The 19,268-nt window shown below is 42.2% G+C and overlaps 1 protein-coding gene across 1 annotated transcript in view; it reads right to left on the bottom strand.

The window, feature by feature from the left end:
• Positions 1-19,268, bottom strand: part of A2ML1 (alpha-2-macroglobulin like 1) — a 105,581-nt gene that overhangs the window by 70,807 nt on the left and 15,506 nt on the right. Inside the window, exons 7-10 of the mRNA XM_067464079.1 lie at positions 16,088-16,250; positions 10,675-10,759; positions 3,309-3,435; positions 1,272-1,386 (exon numbers count right to left, since the gene is read on the bottom strand). Of these exons, the coding sequence (XP_067320180.1) occupies positions 1,272-1,386; positions 3,309-3,435; positions 10,675-10,759; positions 16,088-16,250 (490 nt within the window). The remainder of the gene's footprint in view (positions 1-1,271; positions 1,387-3,308; positions 3,436-10,674; positions 10,760-16,087; positions 16,251-19,268) is intronic.

Genomic DNA, 19,268 nt, shown 5'->3' with positions numbered 1-19,268 from the left:
TATCCAGCCCGCAGGCCTTAGTTTAAGGCCTGGGGTTATACCCTTGTGCTGGCAGAACTTACAACCGACAGGTTAGAGGTTTGAATCTGGTGAGAGCATGGATGAGCTCCCTCTGTCAGCTCCTGCTCCCCAGGTGGGGATATGAGAGAAGCCTCCTACAAGGAAGGTAAAAACAACAAAACATCCGGACGTCCCCTGGACAACGTCCTTCCAGACAGCCAATTCTCTCACACCAGAAACGATTTCAGTTTCTCAAGTCGCTCATGACACGAAAAGATAATCATCTGGAACTGTATTGGGCGATCAAGAAAAAAATTGGTTCTAAACTCGTTTCGTTTCTAGGGTGCGCTAGCGTTTCTAAATTCTGAGGACTTCCGAAATTTAAGATTTCAAAATTTTGAAATTTCCAAAATTTCGTAAATTACGAATTGATTCGTTAATGGCGGACGCAATTGCACAATATGCAAAAAAACCTCCAAATGGGACAGGGGGAACTTCTGAAGCTTCCCTCTCCCTCTGTTGTTGACTGTTGGTGTGATAAATTTATTTATTTATTTGCTTTATTTCTATACCGCATTTTTCAGCCCTTAACAGGCGACTCAATGCGGTTTAATGATAAATGATAAATGATAAAACAAACAACAACTATATTATATTATATTATAATAATATTATTATATTATATTGTTGTATATTATATTATTATAATATATTATATTATATATTATTATATTATATTATACAATTATAATATAATATAATAATATAGTAATAAAATATATAATATAATAATATAATATAATATATACAATACTATAATATAATAGTATTACAATAATATAATATAATAATATAATCATATTATATATTATATTATAGTATTATATATTAGAGTGAGGCAAGAAGAAGCATGAGGAAAGAGGAGGGAAGCAGCAGAGCAAAGGGACCGGAAGTGGGGCAAATGCGAGATTGTAAAACTTGCACCAGACATACGAAAATAATTACGAAATAATTACGAAAATTGGAAAAATTGTTTCGATTCTTAATTACTCCTCACACTATTCCTGCATGGTTCGATATTCGATCGTAAATACGAATTAATAACAAATTACGAAATTAACGAACTGGATCGCCCAAGCCTAATAGGTATAATATAAGTGGAGAAGTGTAATGGGTATTGCACAACATCATACAATAGAGACAGTCTCCAAAGGGCACAGTTAACAAAAACAAAACATTGCATCTTCCCATTCCTTTTATCCTCCTTGTACCTGTTCCATCCTCTTCCAGTTCTGCAGAAAGTTCAACCTGAGTGTCATACCCTTTTTGAGTCACATTCAGATCTGTTGCATTAATAGTAAAGGAGGCATAGCCAGTTTTATCTGTCTGAGGATACAGAGAAGAAATATTACATTTGTAATATGTATTAAGAAAGTATGTTATGTATTGTCGAAGGCTTTCATGGCTGGAATCACTAGGTTCTTGTGGTTTTTTTCGGGCTATAGGGCCATGTTCTAGAGGCATTTCTCCTGACGTTTCGCCTGCATCTATGGCAAGCATCCTCTGAGGATGCTTGCCATAGATGCAGGCGAAACATCAGGAGAAATGCCTCTAGAACATGGCCCTATAGCCCGGAAAAACCCGCAAGAACCTAAAGTATGTTATTTTTCTACATCTTAACTAATAACAGTGTGAAGGTGTCACACAGTCACACAGGTGTGAAGATCTTGCATCTGTTACATAATTTATTTTTGAGAAACATGTAACATTTTATTTCTGTGCAGAATAAACACTATAGCAAGAGTTCTCATGATTTATCAAAGAAAAGAACATTCCCTATGGAAGATCATCATCCTCACCATCTACGTATGTTTTTTCACCCAAGTTTTGGACTCAAGATAATGTATAATAATTAAATAAACTTGTGACCTCATCACATTGAGATGTGACCATCTTTTTAGTATAGAGAATTTCCCCTCTAGATCGTCAGCCACTCCGTTTTGAGTTCTGCGTCCCCATCACACTCACACATGGAAACCTAAGAGCTGACAACACATTTATCTTTCATTCGTCACACAGTCCATAATACTTTAAAAAAAAATCAGGGAAAACGACAATTAAAACTTGTGCGCCAGCTGCAACCGTACCTCGTGAAATCGGATCTGGCCAGGGTGGTCCATGCCTTAGTCACCTCCAGATTTGATTACTGTAATGCACTCTACATGGGGCTGCCCTTGAAAACGGCCTGGAAATTTCGATTGGTACAACGGGCGGCAGCCAGGTTACTAACTGGTGTTTCTTACAGAGAGCGGTCAACTCTCCTGTTTAAGGAGCTCCCTGGCTGCCGTTCATTTTCTGGTCCCAAATCATGGTGCAGGTTCTAACCTACAAAGCCCTGAACGGTTTGGGACCCGCCTACCTGCGTGACCGCATTTCTGTGTACGAACCCACATGATCTCTTCGATCATCTGGAGAGGCCCTGCTCGTGCTCCCACCTCCTTCGCAGGCGCAATTGGTTGGGACAAGGGAGAGGGCCTTCTCGGTGGTGGTCCCCCGACTCTGGAATTCACTTCCCAAAGATATCAGACATGCCCCAACTCTGGCAGTCTTTAGGAGGAGCCTGAAAACATGGTTGTTCCAGTGTGCCTTCCCAGAATAAGGAAAACTCTCAGCAGTATGACCTCAAAATGCACTTTACTTTTGATTTAGGACTGACTGCGTTCCTTCACCTCTCTTTGAAAATTCTATCCCAGTTATATCCTGTCTTATTCATGCCCAGCATTATTTTCAATTTTAATCTATTACATTTGGCCCGGCCATTGCTTTTAAATGCTTGTGTGTTACTGTTGATTTATTGTTTATTTTTGTTATGTGACTTATATTAATTGTATTGTTTTGATGTTTTGTTATTGCTTTGTTTATTGATGTACTGTGGGCTTGGCCTCATCTAAGCTGCACCGAGTCCCTTGGGGAGATGGTAGCGGGGTACAAATAAAGTATTACTATTATTATTATTATCATCATCATCATCATCATAAACTGATCAAATTTCCAGTAATTGGGCATTTCTGAACAGTATGAATTCCTTCTAGGAATCTCGGTCACCTGGGATTATTAGTGGATCCCCATCTCACTCCATAGATCAATGTGGCATGATGGTTTTCACCTTTCCTTTTAGCCACCCACCATATTGTGCCTTTGTAAGATTGAAAGGCAAGAACAACTGATCAAATTTCCAGTAATTGGGCATTTCTGAACAGTATGAATTCCTTCTAAGAATCTAGGTCACCTGGGATTCCTTAGCTTACCTGGCCTGTATAATGCTGCTCAACTGCATTTAACTTTCCACTTAGCATTTCTTCAAAAAAATAAAACGATATGTCCCGGGTCAATTTCAGATGCACTTTTCCCTGCACAGGCTTTCCATATGTATACCTATATTCAAAGATAGAACCAGATAACAGAACAATGGTTCATTTTAAACTGGTGCCATTCATGCCAAGTTGTACAGAAACAAAAACAGTGGGGTGGACACCATCACTAACTAAAAACAGAACTGAGAGACATACTAAAGTGAAACATCTATTGTTCTAGTAGGAAAATCTATAGACGCAAATGTAAACAATCTTTCTAGAAAAAGCTTCTCCTCACCAATTCTAAGTGAAGAGGTAAGAAATATATCAGATTTGCTTTGTACCTGAGTGAATGTTTTGACATATAATATTCTCCTTTGGCAAGAATAAGCCAGAGATGTTCCTTTTAACAACAAGCAACTCATTTGCTCCACCAAGAAGCAGGAAAGTGCAAGGTATATCGTAATTTCTGAAGCGAGGGCACACTATCAACAGCTTTTCCCACAAAGGCACTTCCAATTAAATGCACTTACCTTGTCATCAAATGTATGGAAAGTGACCATGCAAATTATAGTGGCCTTTTTATATTATACTAGCTGTGCCCTGCCACGCGTTGCTGTGGCCTATAGTAAAACTTATCAAAGTTGAGGTAGATATCTGGACTATTATGAAAGAGAGGTCCCTACCTATTCCTTCCCCCTTTTCCTCCCCCTTTCTCTCCTTTCTTCCTTCTCTACCTCTTTCTTTCTTTCCTTCTTTCACTACTTGGTTTCATCCTTTTCTCTTTCCTTCATTCCCTCCCCCTTTCTTCCTTTGCCTTTCTTCCCTCCCTGTTTGCTTCCTTCTTTCACTTTTTATTTCCTTTTATTTCACCACCATCATAACAATAACAATAATGCAATGCATTGCCTCTGGGACCTGACACCTCTCCCATTCCCCCTAAAAGGGTCTCAGAGGAACAATAGCATCATCATAATAATAATAGAAATAACAACCTTTACCCGCCACGTGTTGCTGTGGCCAATCTTCCCTCTTTCTCTCCTTCTTTCCCTCCCTCCCTCCCTCCCTCCCTCCTTCCTTCCTTCCTTCCTTCCTTCCTTCCTTCCTTCCTTCCTTCCTTCCTTCCTTCCCATCTTTCCCATCTTTCCTTCTCCTATTCTTTCTCTATCTCTTTCCTTCCTTCCCCCCTTTTCTTTCTCTTCTGCTGTCTCTCTTTTCTTTCCTTCCATCTTTCCTTTTCTTTCCTTTTCTTCTTCCTCTAACTTTCCTTCCTTCACCCTTTTTCTTTACCTCCCTTTCTCTTTCTTCCTTCTTTCCTTCCTTCCTGTCTTTCCTAGATTTTGACAGGGCGGGAAGGGGCGGGGTTTGGAGGTGGCGTGAAGTAAAAGGAGGTAAGATTGGGGCAGGGGAGTGATGGAGCGTGGGGTTGCGTGTGTGTGTGCGGCGGCGGGGGGAGTGGGGTTGCGTGTGTGTGTGCGGCGGCGGGGGGAGTGGGGTTGCGTGTTTGTGCGGCGGTGAGGGGAGTGATGGAGCGTGGGGTTGCGTGTGTGTGTGTGGCGGCAGGGGGAGTGGGGTTGCGTGTGTGTATGCGGCGGCGGGGGGAGTGATGGAGCGTGGGGTTGCGTGTGCGGCAGGAGGGGTGTGTGTGCGGGAAGCGGCGCGGTGGGGCTTGGAGTGGGCATGGTTTCCGCAGAGGGAACGTTGGCCAGAAGGCCATGTGCGCGCGCCAGGGAACTTGCGGCTGGGCGCCAATGCGCATGCTCAGTTGTTTTGCCGTTTTGTGAGTGTGTTGTTGTGTTGTTTTTCATTTTGAGTAGATATGTTTGTACCTTGTGGGTTGTGTTATGGGCATGGGAATTTTGGTTAAGTTTCGTTAGGGTTTTTTTGAGTTTTGTTGTTTTGCCGTTTTGTGAGTGTGTTGCTGTGTTGTTTTTCATTTTGAGTAGATATGTTTGTACCTTGTGGGTTGTGTTATGGGCACGGGGATTTTAGTTAAGTTTAGTTGGGGGATTTTTGAGTTTTGTTGTTTTGCCGTTTTGTGAGTGTGTTGTTGTGTTGTTTTTCATTTTGAGTAGATATGTTTGTACCTTGTGGGTTGTGTTATGGGCACGGGGATTTTGGTTAAGTTTCATTGGGGGATTTTTGAGTTTTGTTGTTTTGCCGTTTTGTGAGTGTGTTGTTGTGTTGTTTTTCATTTTGAGTAGATATGTTTGTACCTTGTGGGTTGTGTTATGGGCATGGGAATTTTGGTTAAGTTTCGTTGGGGGTTTTTTGAGTTTTGTTTCCTCGTTGGATGCCCCTAACAAATTTATATATATAGATTACTTAATATAGAAAGATCAATAGTGAGATACTCATACAGGTTGAGCATCCTTTACCTGGGATTATTTATTTATTTATTTATTTACATTCATAGAATCATAGAATCATAGAATCCGAAATGACTTCCGCTAGTTCCTTCAATACTGTTGGGTGTAGTTGATCTGGCCCTGGGGACTTGAACTCATTTAGAGCAGCCAGGTATTCCTGTACAACTTGTTTCCCAATTTGGAGTTGGATGTCCTCAAATCCCTCATCCACTCCGTCTTGCTGAGGTTGAAGATGACTTTCTTTTTGTGAGAAGACCGAGGCAAAGAAGGTATTAAGTAGTTCTGCCTTTTCCCTATCCCCTGTCAGCCTTGCTCCATCTTCTCCTCGAAGAGGCCCTATCACCTCCTTGTTTTTCCTTTTTCTACTGACATAAGAAAAGAATCCCTTTTTATTGTTTTTAATGTCCCTGGCAAGCCTGAGCTCGTTTTGTGCTTTAGCCTTGCGGACCTTTTCCCTACAGGTGTTTGTTTGAATTCTTCTTTGGTGATTTCTCCCTTTTTCCAGTTCTTGTGCATGTCTCTTTTGTGCCTCAGCACAGTTAGAAGTTCTTTGGACATCCATTCTGGCTTCTTTGCACTTGTCCTATTTTTTCTTTTTGTTGGCACGGTTTGCAACTGCGCCTTGAGTATTTCACTCTTGAGAAACTCCCATCCATCCATAACTCCCTTGTCTTTTAGTATCTGTGTCCACGGAATGCTGCTCAGCGTTTCCTTCATTTTTTGGAAATCAGCTCTCCTAAAGTCCAAAATGCGGGTTTGACTTGTCTTAGTTTTGGCCTTCCTTTGTACCTCAAATTGCAGGAGCACATGGTCTCTTGCCCCTAAGGATCCTACCACTTCAACCGCATCAATCAGGTCCTCCGCATTTGTTAGGATGAGATCAAGAGTAGCCAATCCCCTTGTTGCCTCTTCTACCTTCTGGACCATGAAATTGTCTGCAAGGCAAGCAAGGAATTTGTTGGACTTTGTACTCTTGGCCGAGTTTGTTTTCCAGCAAATATCGGGATAGTTGAAATCGCCCATGACTACTACATCTCTTCTCTGTGCCTCTTTGGTCAACTGTTGTCAGAAGACTTCATCAAGTTTTTCCTCCTGGCTTGGAGGTCTGTAGTAGACGCCTACAACGACATCTTTTTGAGTCCCAGTTCCCTTGATTCTTATCCAGATGATTTCAAGCTGGTTTCCCGGATTGCTGTCATGCATTTCTTCTGGAGCATAAGAGTTTTTGACATATAAGGCTACATTATTTCTATCCCGCCCATTTCAGCCCGAAGGCGACTCAGGGCGGTATACACAGTCGGCACAATTCGATGCCGAAACAAAATACATACATTAATAAAGCAAAAACATTAAGTGCAATTAAACATAAATGACAGTGCATAATAACAATTTCAAAAGAAACTATGTCCTCTGTTCAAATCTTCATCCGTTACATTGTCTTGGCCGTTCCTGGGTCAATTTCCAACTCTAGTTTGTCTGTTTACTCCGGGGTTCCGAATGCTTGCTCAAAGAGCCAAGTTTTTACTCTTTTTCGGAAAGTCAGGAGGGAGGGGGCTGATCTAATATCCCTGGGGAGGGAGTTCCACAGCCGGGGGGCCACCACAGAGAAGGTGGATTCCCAAATTCAGAAAACCAGGATGTCTGAAATGTGACATATTGGCCATCTGATTGTTTCAATTGACACAGCTATTAAAAATATTGTATTAAATTCCTTCAAACTATTGAGATGAGATATGATAGCCATGTATAAATATGTGAGAGGAAGTCACAGGGAGGAGGGAGCAAGCTTGTTTTCTGCTTCCCTGGAGATTAGGACGCGGAGCAATGGCTTCATACTGCAAGAAAGGAGATTCCATCTGAACATGAGGAAGAACTTCCTGACTGTGAGAGCCGTTCAGCAGTGGAACTCTCTGCCCCGGAGTGTGGTGGAGGCTCCTTCTTTGGAAGCTTTTAAACAGAGGCTGGATGGCCATCTGTTGGGGGTGCTTTGAATGCAATATTCCTGCTTCTTGGCAGGGGGTTGGACTGGATGGCCCATGAGGTCTCTTCCAACTCTGTGATTTTAAGGTTCTATATAAGATGCATATGAAACATACATTAATTTTTAAATTTGGTCCCATCTCAAAGATATCTGATAATCTATGTATATGTAGAAACAGGTGTTCCAAAATCTGAAAAAAAAAAAAACAAAACCCTGAAACCCCAAACACTTCTCATAGAATCATAGAATCAAAGAGTTGGAAGAGACCTCATGGGCCATCCAGTCCAACCCCCCGCCAAGAAGCAGGAATGTTGCATTCAAATCACCCCTGACAGATGGCCATCCAGTCTCTGTTTAAAAGCTTCCAAAGAAGGAGCCTCCACCACACTCCGGACAGAGAGTTCCACTGCTGAACGGCTCTCACAGTCCGGAAGTTCTTCCTCATGTTCAGAATCTCCTCTCTTGTAGTTTGAAGCCATTGTTCCATGTCCTAGTCTCCAAAGAAGCAGAAAACAAGCTTGCTCCCTCCTCCCTGTGGCTTCCTCTCACATATTTATACATGGCCATCATATCCCCTCTCAGCCTTCTCTTCTTCAAGCTAAACATGACCAGCTCCTTAAGCCGCTCCTCATAGGGCTTGTTCTCCAGACCCTTGATCATTTTAGTCTCCCTCCTCTGGACACATTCCAGCTCTCAATATCTCTCTTGAATTGTGGTGCCCAGAATTGGACACAATATTCCAGGTGTCTGAAACATGAAATATAAATTAATTTTTAAATTTGGTCCCATCTCAAAGATATCTGATAATCTATGTATATGTAGAAACAGGTGTTCCAAAATCTGAAGAAAAAAAACCTGAAACCCCAAACACTTCTGGTCTGAAGTATTTTGGTTAAGGGATATGCAACCTGTAACTGAACATCCTTTTCTCAGATAATTATCTTCTCGGGAGATGAAAACGACTGCTGCTTTTCATCAGGTGATATGTAAATTAAATGAGAGAAGGGGACAAAACTTTAAGTCCACAAACTGCCATCATGGGAAAATACCCTTTCTGGATAAGATCTTAGGAAAAAATCCTAAGATCTTATGATATCTTAGGAAAGAATCCTAAGATCTTATGGGGAAAATAAATCAAGGCAGAGCAAAGTTTACTTTGACATAAGTCATTGGTCCTTGGGATGCTGATTCCTGCTGTAGAATTAAGGCAGTTTGATACCCCTTTAACTGCCATGGCTCAATGCTACTCTAGAATCACAGGAGTTGTAGTTTAACAGCCTTCTCTTCCAATTAGTATTGGTGTCCCAACAATCTGCACATCCCATAATTCCATAGCATTCAGCCATGGCAGTAGAAGAGCAAACTACAGACCATCTGCTGTGATGCAACCTGAGCCCTGCCACATGCACAATGCCTTCTTATAGTAACATCAGAGGCACTCCAAGTGGCCAGCTACTGGTCAAAGGACATTTAATCAACTACCAAGCTTGCAAATTTTGTGTTTTGTTTGTTTGTTTATTAAAACATGCAATACAACTGTTTGGTTTGCTCCTGCTATGATAAATAAATAAAGCCATGGCAGTTAAAGTGGTGTCAAGCCATTAATTTTACAGTGCAGATACACCCAAAGTCTTTAGCCTTCTCTGTCAGATAGTGCTTGTCTCAACAAACCATAGCAGTGGAAGTCGTGCCAAACTGACTTAACTATACAGTGTAGAAGTGTTCTAGAGCTAAAATTTAGGGGTCTTTGCCAGGAGGCAGAGACCAGTTAGACTCCTCAAAGAGTTCTTTTTTCCCTGGCGAGACAGAGAAGCATCCCATATTTTTCCCTAATTTCCCAATGAAAAGTCTCACCAGTTGAAGAAAAGCCATCGAAGTTTAATGCGATTCAGCTGAAACCGGATGCAAAGCTGCAATCATTCGCAAAGCTAAGCATGAGGAGATTACACCAATGCAGTCATATTTATAGTAAATTCAAATTTGCAGAGCTCAAACTCCCTGCCCCGGCTTCCCTGTTGTTCCCTGCCATGATTGGGCGATGGGCTCCAGTGGTCCGTAGGAACCAATGGGGAGACCTCTGCCACCTGGTGGCGAGAGATGGAGGCAGGATGAGGGAGCACAAAGGAATCTGGGAAAGGAAGTGCCATGCCATGCGGCCAGCGAGACAAAGGCCAGCCTGATCTATTGTGCTTTGAGTGGAATGAATAATCAGAGCGAAGGCAAAAGGTTTTTTCGAGGACCTTTTGTTCTTCAGGAGGAAATATGATTAAGATTTTTGCCAAAGGGGCAAGCTGAGGGCTGGGCAATTCCTCCGAGGGCCACCAGCTGCCCAGGCTATTGCTCATGCAAAAGGAAGTTGTGGATAAAAAAAATTCCTGGAATGTTTGGGGCTTTGTAGTCCCTTTGGTGGAGTTTCTTCATGTATATAGGGGAAACAAAGGGCAGAGGAAAAGGGGAAAGGCTTCTGCCACACAAAGAAATCAGAAAACACATTTCATATATCTAAAGTTCATAAAAGGCAAGATTTCATAAGGTTTGTCCATGTGGGGAGAAAGAGTGTCCATAGGGGATGGCTAAAACGCAAGGGTGTTGCACAAAGGTCCTGGCAGGAGTTCTTGAGTGGCCCAAATGGACCTGGTGTCTCTGGAAGCAAGCTTTGCTCCCCGTCCTTGGAGAACTACAGCTCCTGAGAGAGGCAGAGACCACAAGGTCTAGCTATTCCCAAAGTTTCATGGGGTCCTCATTGTTGTTAAGGCCTTGACAAATTGACCAAGACTTAACCCCTATTGTGCAGTCTGGTACCTTTGTCCTTTGCAGAACTATAAGTCACCATCCCTTGTTGGGGGGAGGGGGGGTCATGCTCGGCTTCAGAAGCACTCATTTCACCAGAAATGAGGCTTGGGTGGGGGATAAAATACAGCATTGATGCCCACCTACTCTCTGCTCACAATTAAAAAATTATTTTACAAACCTGCCTCGTACTTTGACCTGAACTTCTTGATCTGCGGTGTGGATTAGTTTTGGTGCTTCAACTAATACTTCAAATTTTTCTGGCACTGTAATGGTAAAAGAGCAGAAGGGAGAAAAAATGATTCACATAAACTGAAACCCATCATGCTTCTGATGCAATCTCACAAAAATGCATCTAAGAAGTGAAAAAAGTTAAGATCTAGATAAGGAGATGAAAGCACAAGAGGTCTCAGATCAGATGGCTCTTACGTGAAATTCTAAAATAGTCCATAGCATCTACAATGCCCCAGTTTGGATCAGGAGGACTGTGATTTGAAGGCATAGGAACGCTTCTTGCTTCTGTATCTTTTTAAAAATAGCCACTTCTAAAAACCCTGTGGTTACTATGTATTGTCGAAGGCTTTCATGGCTGGAATCACTAGGTTTTTGTGGGTTTTTTCGGGCTATAGGGCCATGTTCTCCTGACGTTTCGCCTGCATCTATGGCAAGCATCCTCAGACCATGAAAATGAACAAAATCTGGCTACCAGTATTAAAAAACTCTAAAATTACAACAGCAAAACAGCAGAGAGGAAACAACCAGGCACATCTTAACACCTCTCAACAAAAGGTTTTCCCAGGCTCAGGCAGGCCTTCAAATGCTAATGAAGGTGGTCAGCTGAAACATTCACACCTACCTCTAGCAGGGAAGAGCTCTTTGCCCCACCCCAGCCATTCCACAGATATAAAAACCCATTGTCCTATTTCCAACAGACCTCACTACCTCTGAGGATGCTTGCCATAGATGCAGGTGAAACGTCAGGAGAAATGCCTCTAGAACATGGCCCTATAGCCCGAAAAAACCCACAAGAACCTGTGGTTACTATTAATCCTGTGAGCCAATGATATGATATACTGGGATTGTGGTGCAGCTGGCTGAGTGTCAGGTGCATTAAGATCAGTCTGACCAAAAGGTCATGACTTCAAAGCCAGCCCGGGTTGGAGTGGGTTTCCAACCAATAGTGTAGCCTGTTGTTGACCTTTGCAACCCAAAAGGCAGTTGCATCTGTCAAGTAGGAAAATTAGGTACCACCTTAAAAGTGTGGGGAGGCTAAATTAACTAATTTATGAGGCCATAAAAAAGACTCCAGCAAAGCACTCCAGCAAAAAAGCATGCGGGGAATGCGGAAGTGCTTCATCAGTGTCGCAGATGGACGATGAAAGCGACAGCTTCCCTGGTGGCCAGAAAGTTAAATAGCCTCTGTGTATGTCTGTATATGTTGTATGTCAAAATTGGCATTGAATGTTTGCCATATATGTGTACACTGTAATCCGCCCTGAGTCCCCTGCAGGGTTAGAAGGGCGGAAAATAAATGCTGTAAATAAATAAATAAATACATGCCTACACATATGATTAATCCTACATAGCAAAGGGTTACGTATAGGGCCTACTAGTTGCATTTAGTTTTTCAGACTTCTCTTTCTCATATACTATAGTTTTTCATATAGCATGAAAAACATATAGAAGAAACGTGTTCTGTTTGACAAACCATCAAAGACATATTTATTTACAATATTTCTACCCCGCCTTTCTCGAACCAAAGGTGACTCAAGGCACCTTTACAACATAGGCAGCAATTCAACGCCATTAAAACGATGTAAAATTACAATAAACATTTAAAACAGAATTATAAAATATATACATTAAAACCTTTAAAAACATATAAAACCACTACCTTCACTATTGGTCTCGTCATAAAAAGCTGTTCCAGTTTTCAATTTCACATAGCCTATAAAGCCCTAAACGGTTCCGGCCCAGCCTACCTATCCGAACGCATCTCTTCCTACGAACCCTCCAGGAAGTTAAGATCATCTGAGGAGGCCCTGCTCTCGATCCCGTCTGCTTCGCAAGCACGCCTTTTCTGTGGTGGCCCCTCGGCTATGGAACTCCCTGCCTAGGGATATTAGATCAGCCCCCTCCCTCCTGACTTTTCGGAAGAAAATAAAAACCTGGCTCTTCGAGCAAGCCTTCGGAACCCCGGAATAGATAGTCAAGCTTGAGATGGAGAATGACCCAGGAACGGCCAAGATGATGAAACGGATGAGGATTGGAATGAGAGAATATAGCTCTTTTTTTGTCTAAATGCACTTAATTGTTTTTGCTGTTGTATTGTATTGATGGCATCGAATTGTGCCGATATGTAGACCGCCCTGAGTCGCCTGCGGGCTGATATGGGCGGGATATAAGTGATGTAAATAAATAAATAAATAAATAAATAAATAAATAGTTCCCTGTTTATCTATTGCACTAGGTTCCCAAAGGCTTGTTCAAAAAAACATGTTTTTAATTTTCTGTGGAAGGTCAGGAAGAAAGGGGCTGATCTAATATCCCTAGGGAAAGAGTTCCACAGCCGAGGGGCCACCACTGAGAAGGCCCTGTCTCTCGTCCCCGCCAGTCACGCCTGCGAAGAAGGTGGGACCAAGAGCAAGGTCTTCTCAGATGATCTTAAACTCCTAGATGGGTCATAGGGAGAGATACATTTAGAGGATATGCGCTTGTCAATGTGCATCGCTGCCAGTTGTGAGGGAATGACCCTGCTAGGAGATTCTGAGAATTGTAGTTTTAAAAAGTAACTTCCTTGGTTCTATCTCAAAGTTTTTTTTGGTCGTGTCAGGAGCGACCTGAGAAACTGCAAGTCACTCCTGTTGTGAGAGAATTGGCCGTCTGCAAGGACGTTGCCCAGGGGACGCCAGGATGATTTGATGTTTTATCATCCTTGTGGGAGGCTTCTCTCATGTCCCCGCATGACGAGCTGGAGCTGATAGAGGGAGCTCATCTGCCTCTCCCCGGATTTGAACCTGTGTCCTGCCGGCTCAGGGCTTATCCCAAAGTGAAACTGTAGGTGTATCTTCTTTGTAAGACAAAACTATAAACCCCACCATCGTCTTTGGACACTGCAAACACATTAAAGGCATCCTAATCTTGCTATTGAATTCACCCTTTCCTGACATTCATAACATGGATATTTCACGTTAAGGCAACACAGGGGCATCTATACACATAGGTGGGGCTTCTCTAGTGCTGTTCTAATGATTAGGAATAGGTTGTAGGATTGAGTCTGCTGCTATGCATAAACAATCCTGAAAGGTGGTACACTAAGAGGATAATTATAGCTTATGAATAGGCAAGTCCCTTCAGTTTATTAGACGATCTGTTGTAAGCAACCTTCTCACATTGTGGCAAATCCAGCAGTGCCCAGCATGGAGCATGGGAACCCATCGCCCTATGACCTGCATCACCTGACTTAATAATAATAATAATAATATTTTATTTATAAGCCTTTGTAAGCCGCATCGAGTCCTTCGGGAGATGCTAGCGGGGTACAAATAATGATGATGATGATAATAATAATAATAATAATAATAATAATAATAATAATAATCTTTATTTATACCCCGCCAACATCTCCCCAGTGGGGACTCAGAGTGGCTTACATGGGGCCAAGCCCGGACAACATATTACAGCAATAAAATCAAAGCATAAACAACAAACAACAACATCATCATCAAAATTACATAAAAAGGAGAGAAAGAAAAAAAAACCCCATAAACGCAGTCATAAAATAACATTCCAATAAGCACAATCACAATAACGATAACAATGGGGGGGGGCACATATACAGGATAAAACAATTATAAGACTGTAATGAGATAAAATAGGAGCAGGACATTTGCAGGGAAACACACAGAGTGTGAAACTAAACTTCCCATTTGGAGGGCGCGAACTCCAGTAGCAAAAAAAACCTTGAGGGGTGCAATGATGTCATGTTGTGCACCTACTCACCAAAGGCGCAGTGGAAGAGCCAGGTTTTAAGGTTCTTTTTGAATGTTTCTAGTGAAGGGGCTTTCCTGATCTCTCCAGGTAATGAGTTCCAAAGTCGGGGAGCCACAGAGGAGAAGGCTCTCTACCTTGTGCCCACAGGATGAGCTTGTGAGACTGGTAGGGGTGAAAAGAGGACCTTCCCTGAAGATCAAAGGGCCCGGGTTGGTATGTGGACAGAGATGCGGTCACGAAGGTAGGTGGGTCCCAAACTGTTTAGGGCTTTGTAGGTGATAACCTGTACCTTGAATTGGGACCGGAAAATAAACGGCAGCCAGTGGAGCTCCTTAAACATGGGAGTCGAGCGCTCCCTATAACTAGCCCCAGTTATTAATCTGGCTGCCGAACGTTGTACAAGTTGTAGTTTCTGGGCTGTCTTCAAGGGTAGCCCCACATAGAGTGCATTACAGTAGTCCAGTCTAGAGGTAACTAAGGCATGGACCATCATGGTCAAGTTACACTTACAGTTAACTGGGCTGTCTTCAAGGGTAGACCCACATAGAGTGCATTACAGTAGTCCAGTCTAGAGGTAACTAAGGCATGGACCACCATGGTCAAGTTAGACATACACTTAACTCCATCCCATTGAGGTGGGGGGGGGGGGAGTGTTAGCTACCCGGCTTTTCCCTATGGTTGCTAATGCAACACAGGAAGCTTCCTGTGTTCTGCTTTAGTTTAGCCCAGTGGTTCTCAACCTTCCTAATGCCACGACCCCTTAATACGCTTCCTCATGTTATGGTGACCCCCAACCATAAAATTAGTTTCATTGCTACTTCATAACTGTCATTTTGCTGCTGTTATGAATAGTTATGTAAATATCTGATATGCAGAATGTATTTTCATACACTGGACCAAATTTGGCACAAAGACCCAAAACACCCAAATTTAAATACTGGTGGGATTGGAGGGTATTGATTTTGTCCTGTGGGAGTTGTAGTTGCTGGGATTTATAGTTAACCTACAATCAAAGAGTATTCTGAACTCCACCAATGATGGAATTGAATCAAACTTGGCACACAGAACTCCCATGACCAAGAGAAAATACTGGAAGGGTTTGGTGGGCATTGACCTTGAGTTTTGGAGTTGTAGTTCACCTACATCCAGAGAGCACTGTGGACTCAAACAATGATGGATCTGGACCAAACTTGGCACGAATTCCCAATATGCCCAAATGTAAACACTAGTGGAGTTTGGGGAAAATAGACCTTGACGTTTGGGAGTTGTGGTTGCTGGTTCACCTAAAATCAAAGAGCATTCTGAACCCTGCCAACGATTGAATTGGGACAAACTTTCCACACAGAACCTCCATGACCAACAGAAAATACTGTGTTTTCTTGTGGTCTTTGGTGACCCCTCTGACACCCCCTCGTGACCCCTCCAGGGGTCCCGACCCCCAGGTTGAGAAACACTGGTTTAGCCCCACAGCCCTGCTGGAGGTAGCTGTATATTGTGGGATTGGAGCTGATATGCTCCATAGCTAAACTGGAGAGGAACTGGCATATGCCACCAAATTCAGCCCTTTCTGATGAGGTTGATAATCTTCCTGTGAATTTTACCGTATTCTTCCACACTGAATCTTTTCCTCTCCTCATAGTGTTCTCCTATACGAACAGTGTATATTCCCAGGATTGCTTCAGAGGCCAGAGGGAAAGACAGATCCACAATGCCATGATGAGGCTTCACATCCACCCACTGGCCAATTCGGTTTTCATTAGGATCCTGTGCACAACAACAAGAACAAATAACTGTGATGCTTCTCACTTGTATTGAGTCATCAACAATGCTGACATTCCACTGAACCTTTCCTACAATACACACTGGGTAGGCGAGGACGTATTCGGTACTAGGTAGGATGTTGAGTGAGTGCTTTAGCCACAGTTGTTATTGTGAGCCATCAAGTCATTTCTGTCTTATAGCAACCCTACGGTGAACCTATTGTGGGCTTTTTCTTTGTTCGGAGGGAGTTCACGCTTGCCTTCCTTTGAGGCGGAAAGAGTATGGCTTGCTAAAGATCACTCAGTGGGTTTCCATTTCAGACTAGGGAATCAAACCTGGGTTACCCATTTTCCTAGTTCAACATTCAAGCCACTATATCACACTGGATCTTTAAACAATCCATTGGGTTCTTCTACTTTTGTGATTTTAAAAAGAGAGAAAGAAACCAACAACAAAGATCCAAAGCCAGGCCTAAGTGGGAATCATAGATCTAACTACAAGTTGAGTATGCCTTATCCTAAATACTAGGGACCAGAAGTGTTCTGTAGTTTGGTTTATTTTGGATTTTGGAATTAGACATTTTGGAGATGGGAAGCATAAGCACACAATTTATCCAAGTTTTATTTACACCTGACACATACTGTATATACTCGAGTATAAGCCTAGTTTTTCAGCATTTTTTTAAGCCCTCGGCTTATACTCAAATCAAAGTTATTTATTATTTTACTCTATAATTATTATTATTATTATTATTATTATTGTTATTTTTATTACATTTATTATTTTACTCTATTTATTATTGTTATTTGTTATTGTTATTTGTTATGTTATTGTTTGTTATTATTACATTTATTATTTTAATCTATTATTATTACATCTATTTTTACTCTATTATTACTGTTATTATGACATTTCCATTATTTTACTCTATTATTCATAGAATCATAGAATCAAAGAGTTGGAAGAGACCTCATGGGCCATCCAGTTCAACCCCCTGCCAAGAAGCAGGAATATTGCATTCAAATCACCCCTGACAGATGGCCATCCAGCCTCTGTTTAAAAGCTTCCAAAGAAGGAGCCTCCACCACACTCAGGGGCAGAGAGTTCCACTGCTGAACGGCTCTCACAGTCAGGAAGTTCTTCCTCATGTTCAGATGGAATCTCCTTTCTTGTAGTTTGAAGCCATTGTTCCGTGTCCTAGTCTCCAAGGAAGCAGAAAACAAGCTTGCTACCTTCTCCCTGTGCCTTCCTCTCACATATTTATACATGGCTATCATATCTACGAACCCACACGCTCACTTCGGTCATCTGGAGAAGCCCTGCTTGTGATCCCACCTTCGTCGCAAGTACGCTTGGTGGGGACGCGGGACAGGGCCTTTTCCGTGGTGCCCCCCCCCCCGACTCTGGAACACCCTCCCAAAAGATCTTAGACAGGCCCCTACATTGGCTGTCTTCAGAAAGAACCTGAAGACCTGGCTTTTCCGATGCGCCTTCCCAGATTAGGAAATCTCCACTACCAAGTCCCATAAGCACCTTACCAGAACCAATTATTGCTGCACATCGCACATCGCACTTGCCCTAGAAGCCTTATTTACATCCCTGTCACATCAGCACTTTTAATCTTTGTACCCATTACTCTGGCCCGGCCCAGTTTTATTGTGTTTTAGTGTATTGTGCCGTTGTTTATTTTGTTTTACTTTGTTTTTAATTGTTTGATTTGCTTAGATTGTATTGTTATGTTTGTGTGTTGAGGCCTCGGCCTGTGTAAGCCGCATTGAATCCTTCAGGAGATGCTAGCGGGGTACAAATAAAGTTTAATAAATAATAATAATAATAATAATAATAATAATAATCTCCTCTCAGCCTTCTCTTCTTCAGGCTAAACATGCCCAGCTCCTTAAGCCGCTCCTCATAGGGCTTGTTCTCCAGACCCTTGATCATTTTAGTCACCCTCCTCTGGACACATTCCAGCTTGTCAATATCTCTCTTGAATTGTGGTGCCCAGAATTGGACATTATTATTATTATTATTATTATTATTATTATTATTATTATTACATTTATTATTTTACTCTCTTTATTATTATTGGAAGGATATGTAAGCTCATTTACATGAAATGTTGTAACCTCTGCAGGAAACACTGCAGCATTTGCACGATTAACACCGTGTCTAGTTTGGCCAAGTGTACAAAAATAAAATTTGGTCTGTTTCCGTAAAACACATTGTGTGTTCTTATGACACTTCCGTGTAAGCAGGTTACAGAGTGAATACATTTGAGCAATTATTTATTTGCCAGTGTGTAGAGATAACCATCTGTTGAACCAATAAGTGAACTTAGGTAAATGTGACCATAGCACAGTTTAAGTACAGATGTGTGATGAAACCACCACCTCCCTCCCCACAACATAGCAGGATAATCTACTGTTGACGATCAGTTTATCAAATATGTACACTTTAGTAAATGTTTCATAAATGAAAGCATTTGGGTCAGTCCTATGTTTTTCATCCCATATTCAAAGATAGAATGGGGAATGGAAGCCAATTCCAAACCTGAGACTTCATCCCACAGGTTTAGTGCCCCATTTCCATGCACTTTGCAAATGGAGCCCCACGGGATTCCCACAAAAGCCATCACATGCTCTAAGGGCACTTTCAGTGGGACTCTGTGGGGCTCCATTTCCACAGCACATAGAAGCAGAACCCTAAACCCATCTTAAGGTAAAGGTTTTCCCCTGACACTAAGTCCAGTCGTGTCCGACTCTGGGGTGTGGTGCTCATCTCCATTTCTAAGCCGAAGAGCCGGCGTTGTCCATAGACATCTCCTAGGTCATGTGGCCAGCATAACTGCAAGGAGCATTGTTACCTTCCCACCAGAGCAGTACCTATTGATCTACTCACATATGCATGTTTTCAAACTGCTAGGTTGGCAAAGCCATGGTATTCCCTGTAGTAACCTACGGATGTGAGAGCTGGACTGAGCGAAGGAAGATAGATGCTTTTGAGCTGTGGTGTTGGAGGAAA

The sequence above is a fragment of the Anolis sagrei genome, chromosome 2 (assembly GCF_037176765.1).
Source record: "Anolis sagrei isolate rAnoSag1 chromosome 2, rAnoSag1.mat, whole genome shotgun sequence".
Taxonomy (NCBI): domain Eukaryota; kingdom Metazoa; phylum Chordata; class Lepidosauria; order Squamata; family Dactyloidae; genus Anolis; species Anolis sagrei.
This window is presented reverse-complemented; position numbering and strand designations above follow the sequence as displayed.